This window comes from Typopeltis vanoorti, chromosome 18 (assembly GCF_054136105.1).
Source record: "Typopeltis vanoorti isolate ZY-2024b chromosome 18, IOZ_Tvanoo_1.0, whole genome shotgun sequence".
Classification (NCBI taxonomy): domain Eukaryota; kingdom Metazoa; phylum Arthropoda; class Arachnida; order Uropygi; family Thelyphonidae; genus Typopeltis; species Typopeltis vanoorti.
This window is the reverse complement of record NC_143566.1, coordinates 89,646,055-89,664,469: the sequence shown is the minus strand read 5'-3', so window position 1 is coordinate 89,664,469 and position 18,415 is coordinate 89,646,055. Positions and strand designations below refer to the sequence as shown.

At 42.2% G+C, this 18,415-nt stretch overlaps 1 protein-coding gene across 1 annotated transcript in view; it reads left to right on the top strand.

Annotated features, from left to right (window-relative positions):
• Positions 1-17,873, top strand: part of LOC150096923 (zinc finger protein 423-like) — a 144,841-nt gene extending 126,968 nt beyond the window's left edge. The window contains exons 6-8 of the mRNA XM_090408095.1: positions 6,303-6,665; positions 12,427-12,618; positions 14,775-17,873. Of these exons, the coding sequence (XP_090264221.1) occupies positions 6,303-6,665; positions 12,427-12,618; positions 14,775-17,873 (3,654 nt within the window). The remainder of the gene's footprint in view (positions 1-6,302; positions 6,666-12,426; positions 12,619-14,774) is intronic.
• The last annotated feature ends 542 nt before the right edge of the window (positions 17,874-18,415 follow it).

Here is an 18,415-nt window from a genome sequence, read left to right as displayed (position 1 = left end):
CAGCTATTAACTCTGCGCAAATTCCAAACGTCCAGTCGCAGAGTTGTCTGAAAGTTCCTTGAAATTCTTAGCTCTGCAGAATAGCATAGTTAGATTAATTAAGAAACCACTGTTTTGCATCACTAGTTTTATCGCATATTACATGCTGCGCTCAGTCTACTACGATGGCGATAAATGCTGTTTGCTAAAGATTTTTGCTATGATCATCTCCCCCCATCTCCCCCCCATTTCATCATTTCTGAGAAGGGATAACACGAGTGTTGATTACAATTTTATCTGAAATCAACTAATGAAGATTTCTGCACATAGAAAGAGGTCGACCCTCCTTCCGAAGACATGAGTTATCGTGTTTTACGTGGGCAATTCCATCTTTAGCTTGTCCTTTAATTTGAGGTCTACTGTGGCCTGCGATTGTGGCGGATAGCTAACCGGGAACTGGTAGCGAGACCAGCCTACAAAAAGCCACTGTCTGGTGCATCACGTGAGCAGTATGTGTGGTAGTCTTTGAAGGCGGGTAGGTGTCGCATTCTAAAGGGCACAGCCACAGGCATCGGTGTGGCAGAGATTTCCGTGGTGCTGTGTACGAAAGAGTTCGGGTGGAAATCGCACACCACACCCCTGAATGAAATTATTGTCCAGCCGGAGGGTGGAGCATTCGTCAGACTTTCCGAGGGGCTGCAGCGAAGGTCGTCAGACTGTGCAGGTAAAGTTTCACTTTTCTATTATTTCCGCCCTTGCGCTGAGGCGCTGCTGTCGATTGCGTGCGAGGTCAGAAGTCGTTTATCACTTAGGGGAAGACACCTCACCGCGTGTTCTTTGAGCCTCCGACAAACAGGTATCGCCCTGCATGCAACGCCATCAAAAGGTCACGGCACGGCTTCGCAAAAAAAGATGTTTTCCGGAAGCCGAAGAGTAGCACGGTAGGGGCGCCACTATAGAAGCAACGAGGAAAGTTCACCGCACGCGCAGTAGGTGGTCTTTGATTGGCATGCTGTCCACCTCCCTCGCGTTTACCCACTGCACCTGTTGGACACATCTTCATTATTGGGGTGTGGAGTACATCGGGGCACGGCATTTGTCAGTGGAAATCCCAGCACATGTACCCTTCCCCCGGTCCGTCCCTCGTGGTTTCCACATTAAGTTTTATTTCTCCCGAAGATGCGATGGTAGTGCAGTACAGAAATGTCCCCTTGACGAAGTCAGCATACAATATCGAAAGAACTTCATTCATTGCGAGGTCTGGCTAACCATGGCTGCTGATTTTTTTTTTACTTTTCTCAATGTTGAGCGATCGAAGTACAATTTCTTCGACCGTCACAGTTATGTTCGGGACTAATACAGATGATGTTCAAATGTCTAGATGCTCGATAATCTCCGCTACTTCCGTAAGTGGAGCTTACGAAATTTTACCGAGAAACAAAATTTCGAGTGCATTAACTGGATAGGAACCCACTGTATTAGGAGAGGACTCACAAAAACGAGAGTGAGTCAATTAATTTTATTTAGTTATTGATTTTTCTACCCTAAAATCAAAATTTGCTTGCCCCTATTTAATTTCAGTAGCATATTCCCCTCCCCCTCATATAACAAACTTGAAGTAGTTATGTTCTCGTTTTCACTCATATTAACTTAGTGGATGAAAACAGTCTTTTGGATTCCATATCAATGCACACCAACTCCATTGATATATTTCTGTTTGCGAGGTAAACTACTTTAGATTTTATTCCTTTAAAAACCCAGCTTGTTGTCCTTTCACATGAAAGTGGAATCTTCCTGCTTTGTGTGAGACTTGGGCAGCAACCAGAGGGACTATGTGTTGCACTATCCAGGTATTTGCTTAGGCTTGGGATCGCCGAACTTTATATAGTTTCTATATTCGGCATGAAATTCTTTGAGTTTCTTATTCGGCTATGAAACAATATGGGATGTAATATCCCTTAACCTAAATAATTTCACGTCGCCGAATTGAAACCTTTGGTTCTTCATATAATTAGTAATTTATTAGGACACCTTATTGGTGATTCTTATAGTAGGGTATGTAAGTTCTGTTCGCTACAAACTTGGTATTAACTAGGTCTACTTACTCACTGATGAGACCCTAATGATGGTGGAAACCGGTGCGGGAAGAATCTGGCTTTGAGAGGCTCCGCTTGGAGGTAGGTTTTTGCCTGTCTCTGATTGGGGCCACCGCTGAGATTATGGCTCTGCTTGGTGGTGGTGGTGAGTCTGCCACTGGGTAGAGCCAATGCTGAGAAGTTCTTCTCGGTGATGGGGTGAGCCTGTCACTGAGTTGGGCGATCTTTCGGGATCATCTTATTTTTAGAACCCCCTTCACATATACAAAGGTTGAAACCGGTCTGGGTAGTGACCTTCTCTCATAATGTAAAACAGTAATACAGCTCCTAGGAGCTGGGTTTCACATTATGGGTAAATATCAAGAACAGTGATCAGAACTTGTCCGCCCTTGCTATGAGTTGCTTCAGTGTTGCACTATCCAGGTATTTGCTTACGCTTGGATTCGCCGAACTTTATATAGTTTCTATATTCGGCATGAAACTCTTTGAGTTTCTTATTCGGCTATGAAACAATATGGGATGTAATATCCCTTAACCTAAATTATCTTCTTTGCTAGCGTGGTCCTTTGTGTGTAACTAGTAATTATTAAACCATGGAAAAGCAAATACCAAGGGGGAAGTTTACGTAAGAAGAAGCCGAATGTGTGTACATGTTTATCGTTAGTCGGTGCTTAATGTTCTCTTGTCATTGTTTCTCAAATATTTCCTTCTTACGCTTCTTGTCTACACAATTCAGATCTCAATTTAGGTTTGCTTCGTCATTCCATAACCGGAAACTTCTCTGTTTATTTTGTTCTAAATTACTTTTTTGAAGCTTTGTTGGTCTCATTTGCATTTATTTTTTTCAAAAATCCAAACTTGCTCGGGGCCATCAATCAGAGTCTAGTTTGTACCATCAGAAAGATGTTCTGCAACCAGCTGGCGTAGCTCATTAAGCACTCAAGGGTCACCAATTAGGACAAGACCCTTCATTAACGTAGAAATGGATTTTAGATCAATTAGTTTTAAGTACTTTTAATTTAGCTGTAAATATTTTTAATTGGCTGCACATATTTTAATTACTTGTACGTTATTAACGAGTTGGACCTGTTTAATTATTTACTATTGTTTCATGTCATGTTATCCGAACTAGATTGTACCAATCTCACAGTCGTTGCTCGTGGAAATTGGTGATGGCACCCCTTTCGGGGGGGGGGGGGGTATATCGCTGAGGCGAGCTGAAAGAGCTGCGAATGCCTTGTTAGGTTATTTCTTGATGAAGTCAGTTTTTTGAATCAGGAGGACTGAAAAATTTTCCGATAGAGGGCATCGAGTTCGATTTCATTCTTAGCACGTGATACCATTATAGTACGGACAGGAGTGTTGAGTTTTCCCCGGTTGTCGGTCAATTTCTCTCCTCTGAGTTTCAAAAAATCCGTCCGTAGTAGTAATGAAGGCATGCGAAACCAGCTCCCCCCCACCTCCCCCCACGAAACTCTCACGCCATTAATGATGCTCGTTTGTGGATCACTCATTCCGTACCCCATGTCGTGTCCGCTCGAGGCCGTCGGCGAACGTAATTACACTTATCACAATAACAAGTGGATTGTCAGAGTTTTTGTTGCGGTTCTGCACCTGCCCCTTCGTGTTGAAATCTGCACTCGCAAAATAAACTTCTCATCAAGCAAACATTCTAGGGCGTTAAAAAAAATAATAATAAACGCAAATCAGAATAATGGACTTCTTGATTTTGGACGTGAGTGTCATAAATATCAGTCGAGATGGAATTGTGCTAAGGGACGTGTTAGCGGACGAGGAAATGCTTTTGTTTTTGTGGTTCATGCCTCTAATGGAAAAATTAAACGGACGTTACTAGAGAGAAAATTGAAACTTATACTTTTTTTGCCTGTAACTAATTTGGCAAAAGTCTTTGTAAACAGCAGTCTGATTCCCCAGCAGATTGTTGTGGAAGGAGGTGGGGGGGGCGGTGAAAGAACTGGAAGTTAGTGGTAAAGAGAATTCCCCGTCGATAACTGACTCAGTATATCGATTTCTGTAACTCTTTAATTAGTGCATTATTTTGTGTTCAAAGTACTAACTTTATTGCCCAGCAACGACTGCACGTGCAGCTGAAATGTCAGGTATTTTTCTCCTGCTTGTTAGTTGTGTTGCCGAAAATCGCATTGTATCAGAGCTTGTTCCACCTTTATCACGAATTTGTCTCATTACTGTTCTGCTTTGGAACTTCGTGTGCTGTAGTTAATTTTAACGAACTGGTTATACTTTTTTTTTTATTTGTAAATGAACATCAATAAATTAATCGAGTCCAATAAAAAAATACAAATCTATTTGTCCGCCCAGTGGAAGGTTTTCATGCCTTTTGGATAACGTCCAACATTAAAAATATCAGCCTTAATTGTGTTGAAGGTAATCGCCACAGTCTTCTAAAAAATAACTCGAGGATGAGACACATAATTCAAGTAAGAGCTACAGGAGAAGAGCCACAGAGCTTTAACTCTGAGTTAAAACCGTTCTACTATGCAGCATTTGAGATCAGTCCAGATCGATTCAAACAAATCATCCAACTGCATATGCGAGTGGGCATTTTCAGATTTGACAGTCTTTATCATTGAAACCATTCACGTAAGGTGGGAAACCAACTCCAATGATCTCATCGATATCGTGATTGATCTCGAGGCTTGGAAAAGGTTTTATGGGCAGATGAATCCAGATTTACTCTTTTCTACAGACACCAGGAATAGAGGGTGGGTACGTGGTGAATCCCTCTTGAATAAAAGCTATAAAAGTGGACAATAACATGGACTGAACTACCGACTTTAGGCTCAAGAGATGACAGTACTTAACATATAAACAGTACTTAACATATAAATGTTACTTTTTATTTTTTTCTATTTAAAATCGATGTCTGCTTTCAAGGTGATGGTTGATCATATCCTTCAAGTTAGATTTGTTGGTTTTAAATAGACATTGTGAAGTCAGTCGAGTGAATTGGCTGCTGTAGTTCGTTCATCTCAACGTATTCGAGAATATGTATTGTACAGGAAGGTAGTATGCGATCCGGGAATTCGATGATGCATTACGGACATCACATTTATATGAATGCCTTCGAATTTTAGAAACTCAAACTAGGACAATCGAGCTCGTTAAAGTTTTCAAAGATATTAAAATGGGATTTGTATTTTTCTGATGAGGTGGTGGTATGCTGCTTGATCAGAAATGAGTAAAAAAGCGAAATAACAATAGTACTAGCCACATTTCTGGAACACCAAAGAGCAGACTGCTATGGAAGAACTGTATTTTTTTTATTTTTTATTTTCTCGGAGAGCGACCTTCTGTTATGCGTCAAGTGCTTGGAGGACGTGCTTGCTTGCCACAACTCAAACGTGACCTTGGTAACAATCTTCATATAAGAAAGGCGTTGCAGGGTCAGCATGTTTTTTTTTTTTTTTCTGTTTAGTGTATTATTATTCAACAATCATTTTCTTAGATGATTCAAAAATAAGAAAAAATATCTGTTATTATTTTTTATAAGCTTTTTCTCAGAATTTCCTTATTACATTTCCGTGTTAATGAGATTCGTTCAAAGTTAATAAAGTTAGCAATTTTCAGTCATGTCTAATATCATATGTAGTAGGAGAATTTTTTTAGTTACTCTAAATTATAACGTCTCTGCTTAAATTTTTGAAATTTAACTGGAACTTGACAAATACACCAAGTAACATTACCCATCTCTAGCTGTTGAAGTCACCAAGCCGTAATTTCAACAGCTAGAGATAGGTAATGAAGTTCACCAAGCTGTATAATTAATTCGTTCACCATTTTTGTCCGTCAAAAATGAAAAAAAAAAGTTAAATTTCTGTGCGATCTCAGTGTATTAAGTAGCATCTTGAAAGGAAGCTGGAGTATCTTTATTGCATACTAGCATAATTTATTATGAAGCTATTAATGAGTTATAATTTTGTAATTGGTGTTTTACTCGCTTTGATGATAAACACAATATAAGCTCGCATACAAAACTGAAATGAGCCACTGCCCAAAACTTGAATGGTTAACATTATTTGTTTAGCTGACCACTTCCTAAGAACTGAACTGTGAATTTGTGGAAACTTCGCTGCCTAGGCAACGCACGTGTCTGAAGTCAACATTTTTTTATGGCAGGTGTTGTTGCCTAGGCAACGTAGGACTCACGCTGACAAGGGATGATAACTGTTTTCTGTTCCGTGGCAGGTTCACAGCGACCAGATGCCGTTCAAATGCGACTACTGCCAGCGACTGTTCAAGCACAAGAGGAGCAGGGACCGGCACGTGAAACTGCACACGGGGGACCGCAAGTACAGGTGTTCGCACTGCGAGTCGGCCTTCTCCCGGAGCGACCACCTGAAGATCCACATGAAAACCCACGACAACGCGAAGCCGTACCAGTGCACCACGTGCAACAGGGGCTACAATACCGCCGCTGCCCTTTCGTCACACATGCAGAACCACAAGAAGGAAACTCGTGACGGACAGACTCCTCCTCCTCCATCGCTGGGTCCGCCGCTCCGCTGCGTGCAGTGCAACACACCTTTCATGACGGCTGCCGAACTTCAGGTAGGTCAGCGCTTTGATGGATCGCTTTGGTCTGGTGTAACCTTTCGTAAACAGTGTGCTCGGCTTTCCCGTTCGCTTTTCCGATGTGCCGATCAACGAGATATTGCTGTGACCCCGCACATTAGAAAATCGTGACCTGCACGGCCGATTACGTTGGGTGTGGCAGCAACGTTTGGGTGCGGCTATCAATACCCAATACCGAAAATAATTAAGGCACAACAGAGAGGAACTTCCGTCTCTCGCGATCTTTTCCGGAACGTGTAACCAGGTAAGGCGGGCTTTGATCAGTGCATCGGGGGGAAAATACTCCCTCCCCTATTCTTTCCTCTCCTCGAATGGTCAGGGCCATAACTCTTCACCTTGTAGATCTCTCAAAGAGATCTTGTAACCAAACACACGTAAAAGAAAAGAAAATCTAATTTGCGATGAAGGCAGCACGCAGCTTCCTCAAAGTAGAGGCCGCAACTTACCTACTAAGATTATCGTGATTAAAATGTGCTAAACTGGCAATCAAAGATACATCTGGTATTTGTGACCAGTAATCGGGACAAAAAGTGTCCTTTGATTAAAAAGATTTGGATTGAATGCAATCCAAAAACGTTAGAAAAATTTGCAAAGACTTTCGGTTGCTGATGAGTTAGCCACAAGTACTATCATTGCCGTATTCGGGGCCACCCTAGTGACGTTTTTGAGGTGACTTCCTCTTTAATGGGAGATGTAAGACATATGTAAAAGAATTATTAAAATTACCACCTAACATCCTCCAAATAAAAGCCAAGAAACAAATAAATATTTTTGATTTGAATATTTCCATGTAGAGGATACACAGCAATTCAGTATCGTGTATAACAAGAACAATGACTGCAGTAAAAATTAAAATAATACAATTAACAACAAAAACCATCAAATTATCATATACTAATCAATAATATTTAATTAATTATTTGTCATTTTAATCCGGAAATTTTCAATTATTCATTCAAAATCAAAAATTTTATGCCCATTTATGGTTTTTTTTTTTTTTTGGAAACTGAGCAAGTATAAAGAATTTAGGTAATAAAAAAACAGTATGTTCTCAGTAGAATAAATTAATAAAAATCACGCTTAGCAGACAAGCCCTTAGAAATTACAAGTTCTTATCTACGCTTAAGATAGTCTCTGGTTTAGATGGTCTCGAACAGGCTTTCGCACGGCTTTCTAAATAAATAAATAATAACACAGAACATTCAGAATTATCGGCCAACACACTCTCCTGATGGCTAATCATGAGCAAGAACCCAATGGCCATGTCTGCAAACAGTTTCTTCGATGACGACCTTCCCCTGTCGTAATGGTCGAAGTGTGCTTAACTGACATTCTGCCAATGGTAAATCTTAATTATACCTAGAACGGCATGAACAGTATTTATGAGTTGAATCACGACTCGCTCAATACCGCTGACCTCACCGTACAACTCCGGTCCAGCTGCCAGGACAATCTCGTCCTTCGTTTAATCGCTCGTGCAGGCTGCACCCACCACCGCACGTCAGTGATAGTTAATGAGAGCCTCGTGGAAATTTCGTCATTAGATCCCTTTGCATTTAATGCTACTGTTTTGCCAGCTCGAGCTTCCGGTCCCACCCTGTCGGTTTTCTTGTCCTCGGGGCATCCTCTTGTCTTCCTTGTGCTGCTGGCTTCTTCCTGCAACTGCTCACTGATGCGTGTGCGAAAATCAAGTACGCCGCTTAAAATTTAATTGGAACTTGACACGACTTGTCGGAAGTTCTAAAACCTTTTTCAAACACGGAGCTATCTTTCTACTATGATCACCAAATAAATTGCAAATTTTTTTATTGATGACCTTAGATATTCGTTAATTGGATTTTTTTAATATTCTCTACTTTTTTCTCCTAACACTTACAGTTAAGAGAGTTATAATTTTCATTTTAGAAATATAAGTAATATAACCTAGTAATAAATATTGCTGTTGATTACGTTTATTGTCTAATTTCGTAATATTTTCAAGTTTGGTTTTGACTTAAACTAAGCAATGAAAGCCAGATGTTATAGTGAGCCGAATTACTTTAAAAAAGTGTCTAAATGTTCATTTATTTGGGAGGTATAGAATCCGAGTCCTATAGGCACTTGCGAAAAGGCTTCCCTACATAAGTAGGACAGGATTTACTTTTTTTTTTTTTTTACAAAAATAAATGGCTTTACGCAATTGTCTGTATGACCTCTAGATGGCAAGTTATGAAAATAACTGACATGCTATCTTTGACCTTTTCCAGTCAGCTTGTCAAGTTAAACGACGCTTAATACTTTATATATATATAATGCCGGTTGCAGACACGTCTTTGATCACGTGACATCTCTGGCAGATCCGGGTCGCTTCTTCCCAAGCAGTTTACTCAGTGACAAATGCACAGATGTCGAAATCTTTCATCTTGCACCTGCTGCAGCTACCTTTTGCGTGTGCATTACCAGAAGGATAACCAAACCAGTCTGTTTACCTGTGTCTCTTTCTAGATATCGCATCACCAAACCGCAGAACTGTTGCTACCTACACAACGCCCCCTAACGGAAAATAAACATTTCAGACTCGATGGGTTAGCTTTGTGCATCCCGCTGTAAATCATGATGATTTAAGATGGCTTTTTGTTTTGCAAGAATGACTCTGGAAGGGTCGTCAAATTCCATCATGAGGCATTAAAAAATCGACTGCACCCTTTGGTTCTCAATCGCTGTCGGTCCTTCTGAAGACGTGAGTGAGTCGATCATCCTTTCCGGTAGTCTCCAACACCTTTTTTTTATCGACCACCGTCGATGTGTTTGCCCTTTTATTTACTGGATTGTCCACATGTACGTTCGTATATAAACCATGCACTTTTCCCCTGAGAAATACTTAGGAAAAGACAAAATATATTCTCAAGGTCATTGTTTTGAATAGCATTCTAAGAAGAGTTGGTTGGATAAGCCTTAGAATCACATATTTTGCTGATAATGTTGATACATGCGATCTGCATCTGTCATTCGGTTTCCTGTTTAGCAATTTACTGCACAAAGTACTGCTGGTTGTGTCTTATACCGCTGTAAATGAGAATGCTGGTGTAATTTGTATAGAAAAGAAAGCAACCAAGATTTTTTAAAGAAAAAAAAACAAACAAACACCGACTCCTTTCTTAGCAGCAATAGAATGTGTTTACCCAGAGTTCACTAAGACCCTCACCTGTAACATGGTGTTCCTGGAGGCTTGAGAGTTGACAGTGATGGTGGTTATCGTACTTCAGAACAATGGAGGCAACTAATCATTCATGCCATCCCCTCTCCTCTCCCCTCCTCCGCCGTCAAGAAGAAAGAGAAACCAACTGATTACAATCAAGAAGCTGAGCCTCTTTCTCCGCAAGATACGATCAGAAGGATTTTCTTTTGAAGAGCTAACGTGTTATGTACTAAGAGCCTTTTCTTCGCCAACTCAAAATCATCTTTGATCGTCTCATTTTTTTTTCTTTATTTGCATGACCATCTTAGAGTATTATACTTGTAGATTAGTCACAAGATAATATCCTCTGGTCAAGACACTTTCTTTTAAATCAAACTGCAGTGTAATGCAGAAAAATGAAATATTTGATTAACATGAATATCTCTGCTGCATAGCAACTCCAAACGATATCTTACGCATGCGTAACAGAACACCTGTCTAGCATGTGATGCTCAGTGTTTTTCAGAAAGTGGTACAGCCAATGATATCACTTTATGAACAATAAGAGGAATAGAGAGAGACGGAGGGATTAAAAGAATTATTCTTGATGTTCATAAAGTTACCGCGTCACTTAATAAATCGCCTTTTCCCCTATCAATCAATATCCTTGAATTCATGGAAGTATCTTAGGAGAAAGTTTTCGCAGGCTATGCTACAACACACCAGCAATTTCGCCTTACATTTTTTGATACCAGCAGGATTGATGTGGGAAAACAGCATTAGTAGATTGGTGTTGTGGAACTGTTTCTTTTTAAAAACAGAAAGAGTACAATCAGATTACTAATGGATATAACCTACAGACGTTCAGAATACACAAGATCTGCTTTTCCTAGAAGCCCAAAGATGGTAAAGGAAGCGTACATGACTTGATGTCTTTCTTTTTTGTCTCGTGAACAAACCAAAGATAGAAGTGTACTCGTTACAGGCTGCACATCAGTTTGACATTCAGTGATTCTAGTTTTCACAATTAAGTTACTAAATGCTTAATCTAACCTAACAACTTATCGTTTTTTTTTTTCTTACTTTATATATAAAGTCTAAACGGAAATTACACCTATTGCATAAAACATTAATCCACTCTTGCAACAGATCGCTTTACAAGAGCTATCTGGTTCCCTTAAATTCCACAACCACACGTATTTAATATTTATAAAATGGTGCTGTGCCCGGAGAAACTGGACTCTGGAGGTGTAGAAGAACAATATCCGATAAATCTGGGCACTCACTAGTTTCATCCTATGAAAAAGTCTGTCGACCGCTTGAGTTATGTTTCAAACCACGTTCGCAAAGGAATAGTTATCGTAGTTTGTTACTGCCTTTTGCGGATGGATGACGGTTTTTATGGTGGAATAACTTTTTCAAGCCCCTTTACGTTTCATTAAGCAAAATGGTGGTTTTACACTGGAAGATGAAGCTCGGTCATTAACGAGGATGCCCTTTGGTTGCAAAGACCTGGGTTAAAATCCTATCTGGGACGCAGATGATCTTTTTAAGCTGCTTTCACTTGAAGGTTGCTTAGCCTGTCTCGTATGGCAAGTTTTGTCCTCTGTAAATTATTATTATTATTATTATTTGATACCTCCAGGAAGTCCAAAGACTCATCGAGGGAGAGCATCTACTCCACATGTCTCCATTTCCACCACTCAATCCACCAAAATTCTGGGTCCAACTCCTGCGAAATAGGCAAACCAGCCTCAGAACACACACACACGCGCGCGCGAGCAGCACACGTGAGTGCTTTAGCCTGTGTTCCGCACAAGAATGTTTGGATTTGGAATAATGAGATGAAATCCATCTACAGTCTAAAGGCATTCACAAACACCCACTGGTATTAGGATCCACGTGGAGCCTTGTTGGATGGAGAGTAGAGACGTTATATTCAGTTAATGAAGCTGAAAATATACAGTATATACACGTGTTGTACAACAATTCATCAGTGGCATTTGCTAATTTCTGGATCTATTCAGTTATCCTAAGGAAACTGTTAATATTCTTGTAAAAGTTTGAGTGCTCCGTCAACAAGTTCCAGTACGTGATGGAAGTGACTTATTTTTTATTTACTAGCGCGCATTACTAAACATGTTTGAGGAACTACATTTTTCATGTCAGTTACTCGACTAAATAAAAATAAAACATTTTCGTGTGACGAACTGCAGTAGCCTACACATGTATAATTGATCGATCTCAAGAGGAATTTTTATATCAGTAGGCCCCATTTCGAAGTTCTTAAGATTGCATTTCACTGTGTGTTATCACCCTGAACCCGTATTCAGGCATCAACCAGCTGACACTTTTTACTTCCTTTTTATACTTTTTCAGCTGTTTTTGTTTTATGACTGAGATAACGAATCGATATTCAGAATGATCAGAAAACAGGTCGGACCAGCTGAGAGCAGACTACGAACTTGCAATTAAATTGAAAATTAAAATAAATTTAAAAATTGAATTGAATGTTAGATCTTTTTCTATTAGCAGTTACTAAGTAGGTTTTATCATTCTTTCTTTCTTTCCCGATCTCAGACGCACGCAGCTAGTCACTGTGATGATCGAGGGTCCCCGGGAGATAGCCACACCCCACGTGCCTTCAGCCCACCACATAGCCTCCAGTTGGATATCTCGCGTCATTATAGCACTCAGGGACTCTGCGAAGTACAGTGTGCGACCTGCCATCAGCTGTTTCCGTCAGCAGAAACGCTTCACTTGCATCAAAAGGTGGGTTCTAAATTTAAAGCCAGAAAGGACTGAGAGTGAAAAAAAGGAACTGTTTTGAAATCAGTAGTTAAAAATCTATTTAACTAAATAAAGAGTTAAATAAATCCGTAAATTGATTTTCAATAAATCCGTTGATGGTTTGAACACCTGCTTATTCTTGGTGATTTTTTTTCTTCTTTTGATAATTTTGATTTTGTAGCATCAGGTATAGACAACTGGGTACAGAGAAAGAAGGAAAATTAATATTGCAATATTAAATTTTAATAATATTACACTTCTCTTGACTTCTATTTGCTTTAACAGCTAAGCTAGATTTTTACTGCAGTTCATCAATTTTGTAGTCAACGAAATAATATTTTAAATAGATTTGAGAAAATGTTTTATTTCTTCCTTTGTTATTTTTATTAGTATTAATATTTTTTTAATTTAATTTTTCATTTTATTAATATAAATCGAGACTTCCATTTAGTATCGGAGCCCAAAGTCCGCAAATATCATAATGCTGTGACCACTAGGGATTTGAACCTGCGTTGCGAAAGACAATTGCAAAAGCACACGCCAACCCTCTCAGTGAAAGCTTTTATCCAATTCAATGTTATTGAATTGTTATTCGATAATATCAGACTGCTTACACCAAAAGCGATTGCTTGAATTTCTCGCAAAAGATGAGCGAAATAAGCTATGGGACGTACTGGTGAATTTTCATTATTTAAAAGTTTCCAGTTATTGGAGAAGTTGGCAGTTAATTAGCTTGGATAGGACGGAGATGTCCGGCTTTCCACTGTAGGATAAAAGAAAGAGAGAGAGAGAAATTGCGTCACAGAGCGGGAATAGAGCTAGTAACCATCTTGAAAGGCAGCACGTCATCTTCTCTAGTATGTGTGAAATTTAAGAAGACGTGAAAGCTCATTTGGAAAATTAAAAAAGAAAAAAAAATGGACATGATAGTTTATATAAACACGGAACTAGAAATCCCTCAAATGACGCGACAAAATAAATAAATTAAATAAAATAAAAACGGAAGGGAATCTGTAAACAAACATTGAATAACACAGAAATGTTCAAAATAAAATTATATTGAAGTTTTAAGTTTTTTTTTTTTTTAAATATTGTCTTTGATGTGTTTACCGTCCTCTCCCCCAAAGGTGATTACTTTGGAAGAGGACGAATTACAGTACAGGGTGGTTCAAAATTCCACGTACAAACTTTGAGGGGAGGTAGAGAACATCAAAATCAACCCTATTCACATAGGAAAGCATGACCGGAAACGCCACCCGAAAGTGATAGGTGGCGCTATTCGTCAGCGCTCCAGGTGAACAATTGGGGCTTCCTCATTCAAGCTTTCGACGTCGCACGAAGAACATGCGTCGTTTTACGAACGGTGAGATGACAGACATGCACCTCGTTTACCCTATTATGTATCCAACTGCTATTGAACTGTTCGGTTAGGCCTAATAAAGTTTTTTACGCTACTTACTGTCTTGTGTTATTTCTGTATCTTTGTGTCGCTTTTAGTACCTTCCGGTCATGCTTTCCTATGTGAATATGGTTGATTTTGATCTGGTAGACATAGTAGACAGTATTTACCCTGGTATCACAGTGTTGTAATTTTTCTTTTGGGTAGTGGGTGATTTTCATTTCTCGGTCATCAGAGCAGAGCTTTCGGATTACCGACTCATCCAGTCGAGGTGCTTACGTACAAACTTTTTTGGGGAGGATAAAAAGTGTTTCTACGAAGCCAAGTGAATGGTTGTGACAGATTGATAATAATACAACACGGAGGGTGGAAAGTAAGCACGTGTTTTTTTATGCTTATTGTCACCTTTCATTATCACTTCACTTCTCAATCGCACACCTGACTTGAAATCGATTTTGGCCTTACGATCAAAGGTCGAGTTACCTTTGCTGGTGCAACATTTCTTGTATTTGAATGTTAAGAGTTTTCGGTTTAAAAAGTTATTGGTGGGCTACCAAATCTGCAGTTGGGAATTGTAGTCGTTATTAGGATTTTATCACATGTTGGTTTGGAAATTTTGCTGATTTTTTTCCTCCCATCTGCGTTGTTGTATTATTATTAAATTATCGCACAGAACCAAAAGTTCAGGTCGTGTATGCGTGTTAAGGATGGTAACTGAATGTTCTTTCTTTCTTTGCAGGTGCACGAAGACGATCAGGAGAAGAAGAAAGGAACCTTCACGTGCAGCTTCTGTGCCAAAAAGGATTTCGCTACTCTGGAGTCTCTGCAGGTGCACGTGCAAGCGTATCACGTGATGGTGAGTTCCGGAAGCGAAGCTACGAGAACGCCTACGAGTCCGCATTCTCCACGGCTTCCCCTTCTTCCGTTTCCTCAGCAAACGGAAAAATCTTCTTCGACCTTCGACTGCGAATATTGCGCCCACCAATTCGCGAGCGTGCACGCGCTACAGAAGCACACTCTCTCCACCCACAGTTTTACCGACGTCCTCTCTAACCATCACGGCGGCAGCGAGCTCTCGTGTCAGCATTGCAGCGCCACCTATCCGTCTTTGGGTGCTTTAAGTGAGCACGTGCGAATGGCCCATCGAGAGCAAGATGGCGACCCGAAAGACTCGAAAGGTCATAATCTCCGGAAAGTCCCTCAGAGTTCCCCTCTACGCATAAATTCCACCAAACCTCTGGCGATGAACGGCACCCACTTTCCACCTCCGGACACGCTGCTGTGCAGTCAGTGCAGCGCTGCCTTTCCCGACTTCGAGTCGTTTCGAAGCCACCTGAAGAGTCATCTTGAGAACGCCACTTTCACCTGCGGGGAGTGCGACGGACAGTTCTCCAGCCAGGACCAGCTCGATGGACACGTCACCTCCCACTTCCTGTGCACGAGTACCGAGTACGGATGCCAGTGCTGCCTCAAGCTGTTCTCGAAAGCGGACGAGCTCCAAAAGCACCTGATGGATCTGCATGCGCACCATCTGTACAGGTGCGCCCTCTGCAGGGACATTTTCGACTCTAAAGTGAGCATTCAAGTGCACTTCGCCGTCAAACACAGCAACGAGTGTCCCCTCTTCAAGTGTACCGCCTGCGCCTCAGTGTTCCGGTCTCAAGGGGAGTTCCAGGTGCACGTGAAACTGGTCCATTTGGCCAAGGTACAACCCCTTCGCTGCCTGCTGTGCGATCAGTGCTTTCCTTCCGAGGAGCAGCTGCACTTCCATCTGACCACCCACAAGAAACAGTTTCGTTGTTCTGCTTGCGACGAATCCTTCCACGTGGAGTTTCTCCTGGACAGACACGTACAGACCCGTCACGGCGATCAGGTGACACCGAGCATCTCTCGAGGCGAGGCTCTGGTGCCCGAGCTAGCCCAGAATCTGAGTCTAAAGCGAGGAAAGAATGACCGCCAAATGTCGCCGCCAGCGGAGATCCGATGCGACATCTGCGATTCCATGCTGACATCCGAATCGGCGCTCACCATCCACCGACGACAACTCCACAACATTCGCACTTCAAGCTCTCAGAAGGGTCAACCGGCGCTCAGTCTTTTCTGCGCTTACTGCAATGAATCTTGCAAGTCGCGCACCGACCTCGAGAATCACATGAAAGGGCACACGGCGAGTCCCAGCAAACACAAATGCAACATCTGTGACGAACTCTGTCCAAGTGCGGGACTGTTGGCGGAGCACAAACTAACCCACTGTAAGGTGGTGACGGGCAGTACTTGCGTCAACTGCAGGGTCCCTCTGACCTCTGAAGAACAGTTCTACAGTCACGTGCAACAGCATAACAGCCATGCAGTACCCGTGCCTTGCGTCGTATGCCGACAGACGCTCATCTCCGCCGTGGAGGTGCAGATGCACGCGCGCTTTCACCTGAAGAACTGCGAACCCCTTCACGCGTGTTGCGTGTGCTCGACCCGGATCGAAGTCAGTCACATGATCATCACCGGCAAGCAGGACGGCGGTCACACGTACATGTGCAAGGACTGTTTCCACTCCAAGTCCGATGACCTTCGTTGCGGCGAGTGCGGGGTCAAGTTCGAAGAACAAGCTTCCCTCGAACAACATCGCACCACTCACAGGAATGCCTTCCAGTGCATCCGTTGTCCCACCACTTTCGACTCTGAAGGAGAGATCCAAGCTCACGCGGCCAGCCACATGCTGCAGGAAGGCAGAGGCGACGAATGCAGGTTGTGTCACGTGGTTGCAGAGTCTCCTGCCAAGCTGCAGTGTCACCTGATCGAACATACTTTCCAAGGGTGCTCCGGCTTCACGTGTTACATGTGCAGCTCAGTATTCACTACGGCCCACCTGCTCCAGCAACACATGCTCGAGCACGGACTTAACACTCGGCCGTATGACTGCCACCTTTGCCCTCAGCGTTTCTTTTTCCGTGCCGAGCTGGAACATCACGTGTTGCTGCACGGCGAAATGGTTCCCGCTCATCCCCAATGCAATGAGTGCGACTGGCTAAAGGAGGACTGCAAGGTATTCCGCTGCTCGCTGTGTCCGGAGGTGTTCTCCAGCTCGGCAGACATCCAACAGCATCACTTCAGTTGCCATGACGACAACGATCTGAGAGGCGAGAAGAAGAGTTTCCAGTGCACCGAATGCAACAAAGTATTCCCTTGCCTCAGCAACCTCCAGGGTCACGTGCGAATCCACACCCAAGGGACGAAGTTCACTTGCCCGGAGTGCCAGAAAGAGTTCGCACTGGCACGCAATTTAACCATCCACATGAGGTCGCACAGCGGCGAGAAGCCTTACGAGTGTCCGATCTGCAACAAGCGGTTCGCACGCAAAGAGAACAGGAAGGCGCATCTCAAGTCGCATTCCGGTCAGAAACCGTTCGTGTGTCCACACTGCGGGAAGACCTTCTCCAGGAAGTGTCACGTAAAGGAGCACATGCGGGTGCACGCCGTCTCGAGCATCAAGCAGTGCGAACAGTGTTCGGACGTGTTTTCTTCTACGAGACTATTGAGGCGTCACCTAGCGAGCGTCCACCAGAAACACTTCGAACACACGTGCAGCGTATGCAGTGATCTCTTCGAAGATTCTTGCGAGCTCACCCGCCACCTCGAGAAACACCACCAGGTGCGAACCACCGCAGTCGACGAAGAACCCCAAGAAGAGTCGTTCGATGACTCGCCCAGCCAGGGTTCCATCTCCGGCGACTCCAAAGACAGCAGTGAATGTAGTAGCGTCCCGGAAGAGGGCGATGCGATCAGCGAGCAACCAGAGGTACGAGGGCCTCCGAATAGCCTTCCTCCAGAGATCAGCGCGTAAAGATACCACCAGGTGGCGTTGCTTACTCAATGGTGCTACGCTCGATTCCCGTTGTCCTTTGCCTTCATTCCACAAAGAGCTTTTCATCAAAGACTTTGTATATAATCCCCCAAACTCCCCCAAGGGGGCTCTGGGTTTCAGAACTCCTTCCGCTGTTCTGTGATCTGGTCGTGCATCTCTCTATGAGTGCACGGTAACCGCGGTGATTGGGAAGAAAAACGATTTTTCTTAGGAAATATTTTGCCTAAAGCAGAGCTGAAAAGAACTTATGTAATAATAATAATAATAATTAATAATAATATAATTATAATATATTAGTACGGATATTTATTATGTTCTTTGTTTGTAGGCAGTGGATCACTCGCCCTTCTGGTTCCTTTCATCAAGCTGGCTTCCCTCAAAGGGAAAAATTATCTCTTGTTGGTTACTGTTTTCGATTTTTGTTGCCAGGGTCTGTAGACTTGTGAAGTATTCATGCAGATTTTATGCAAAAAGTCGCAATAAATTTTCATCGAAATATTAACACAAAAATATGCTCTCCT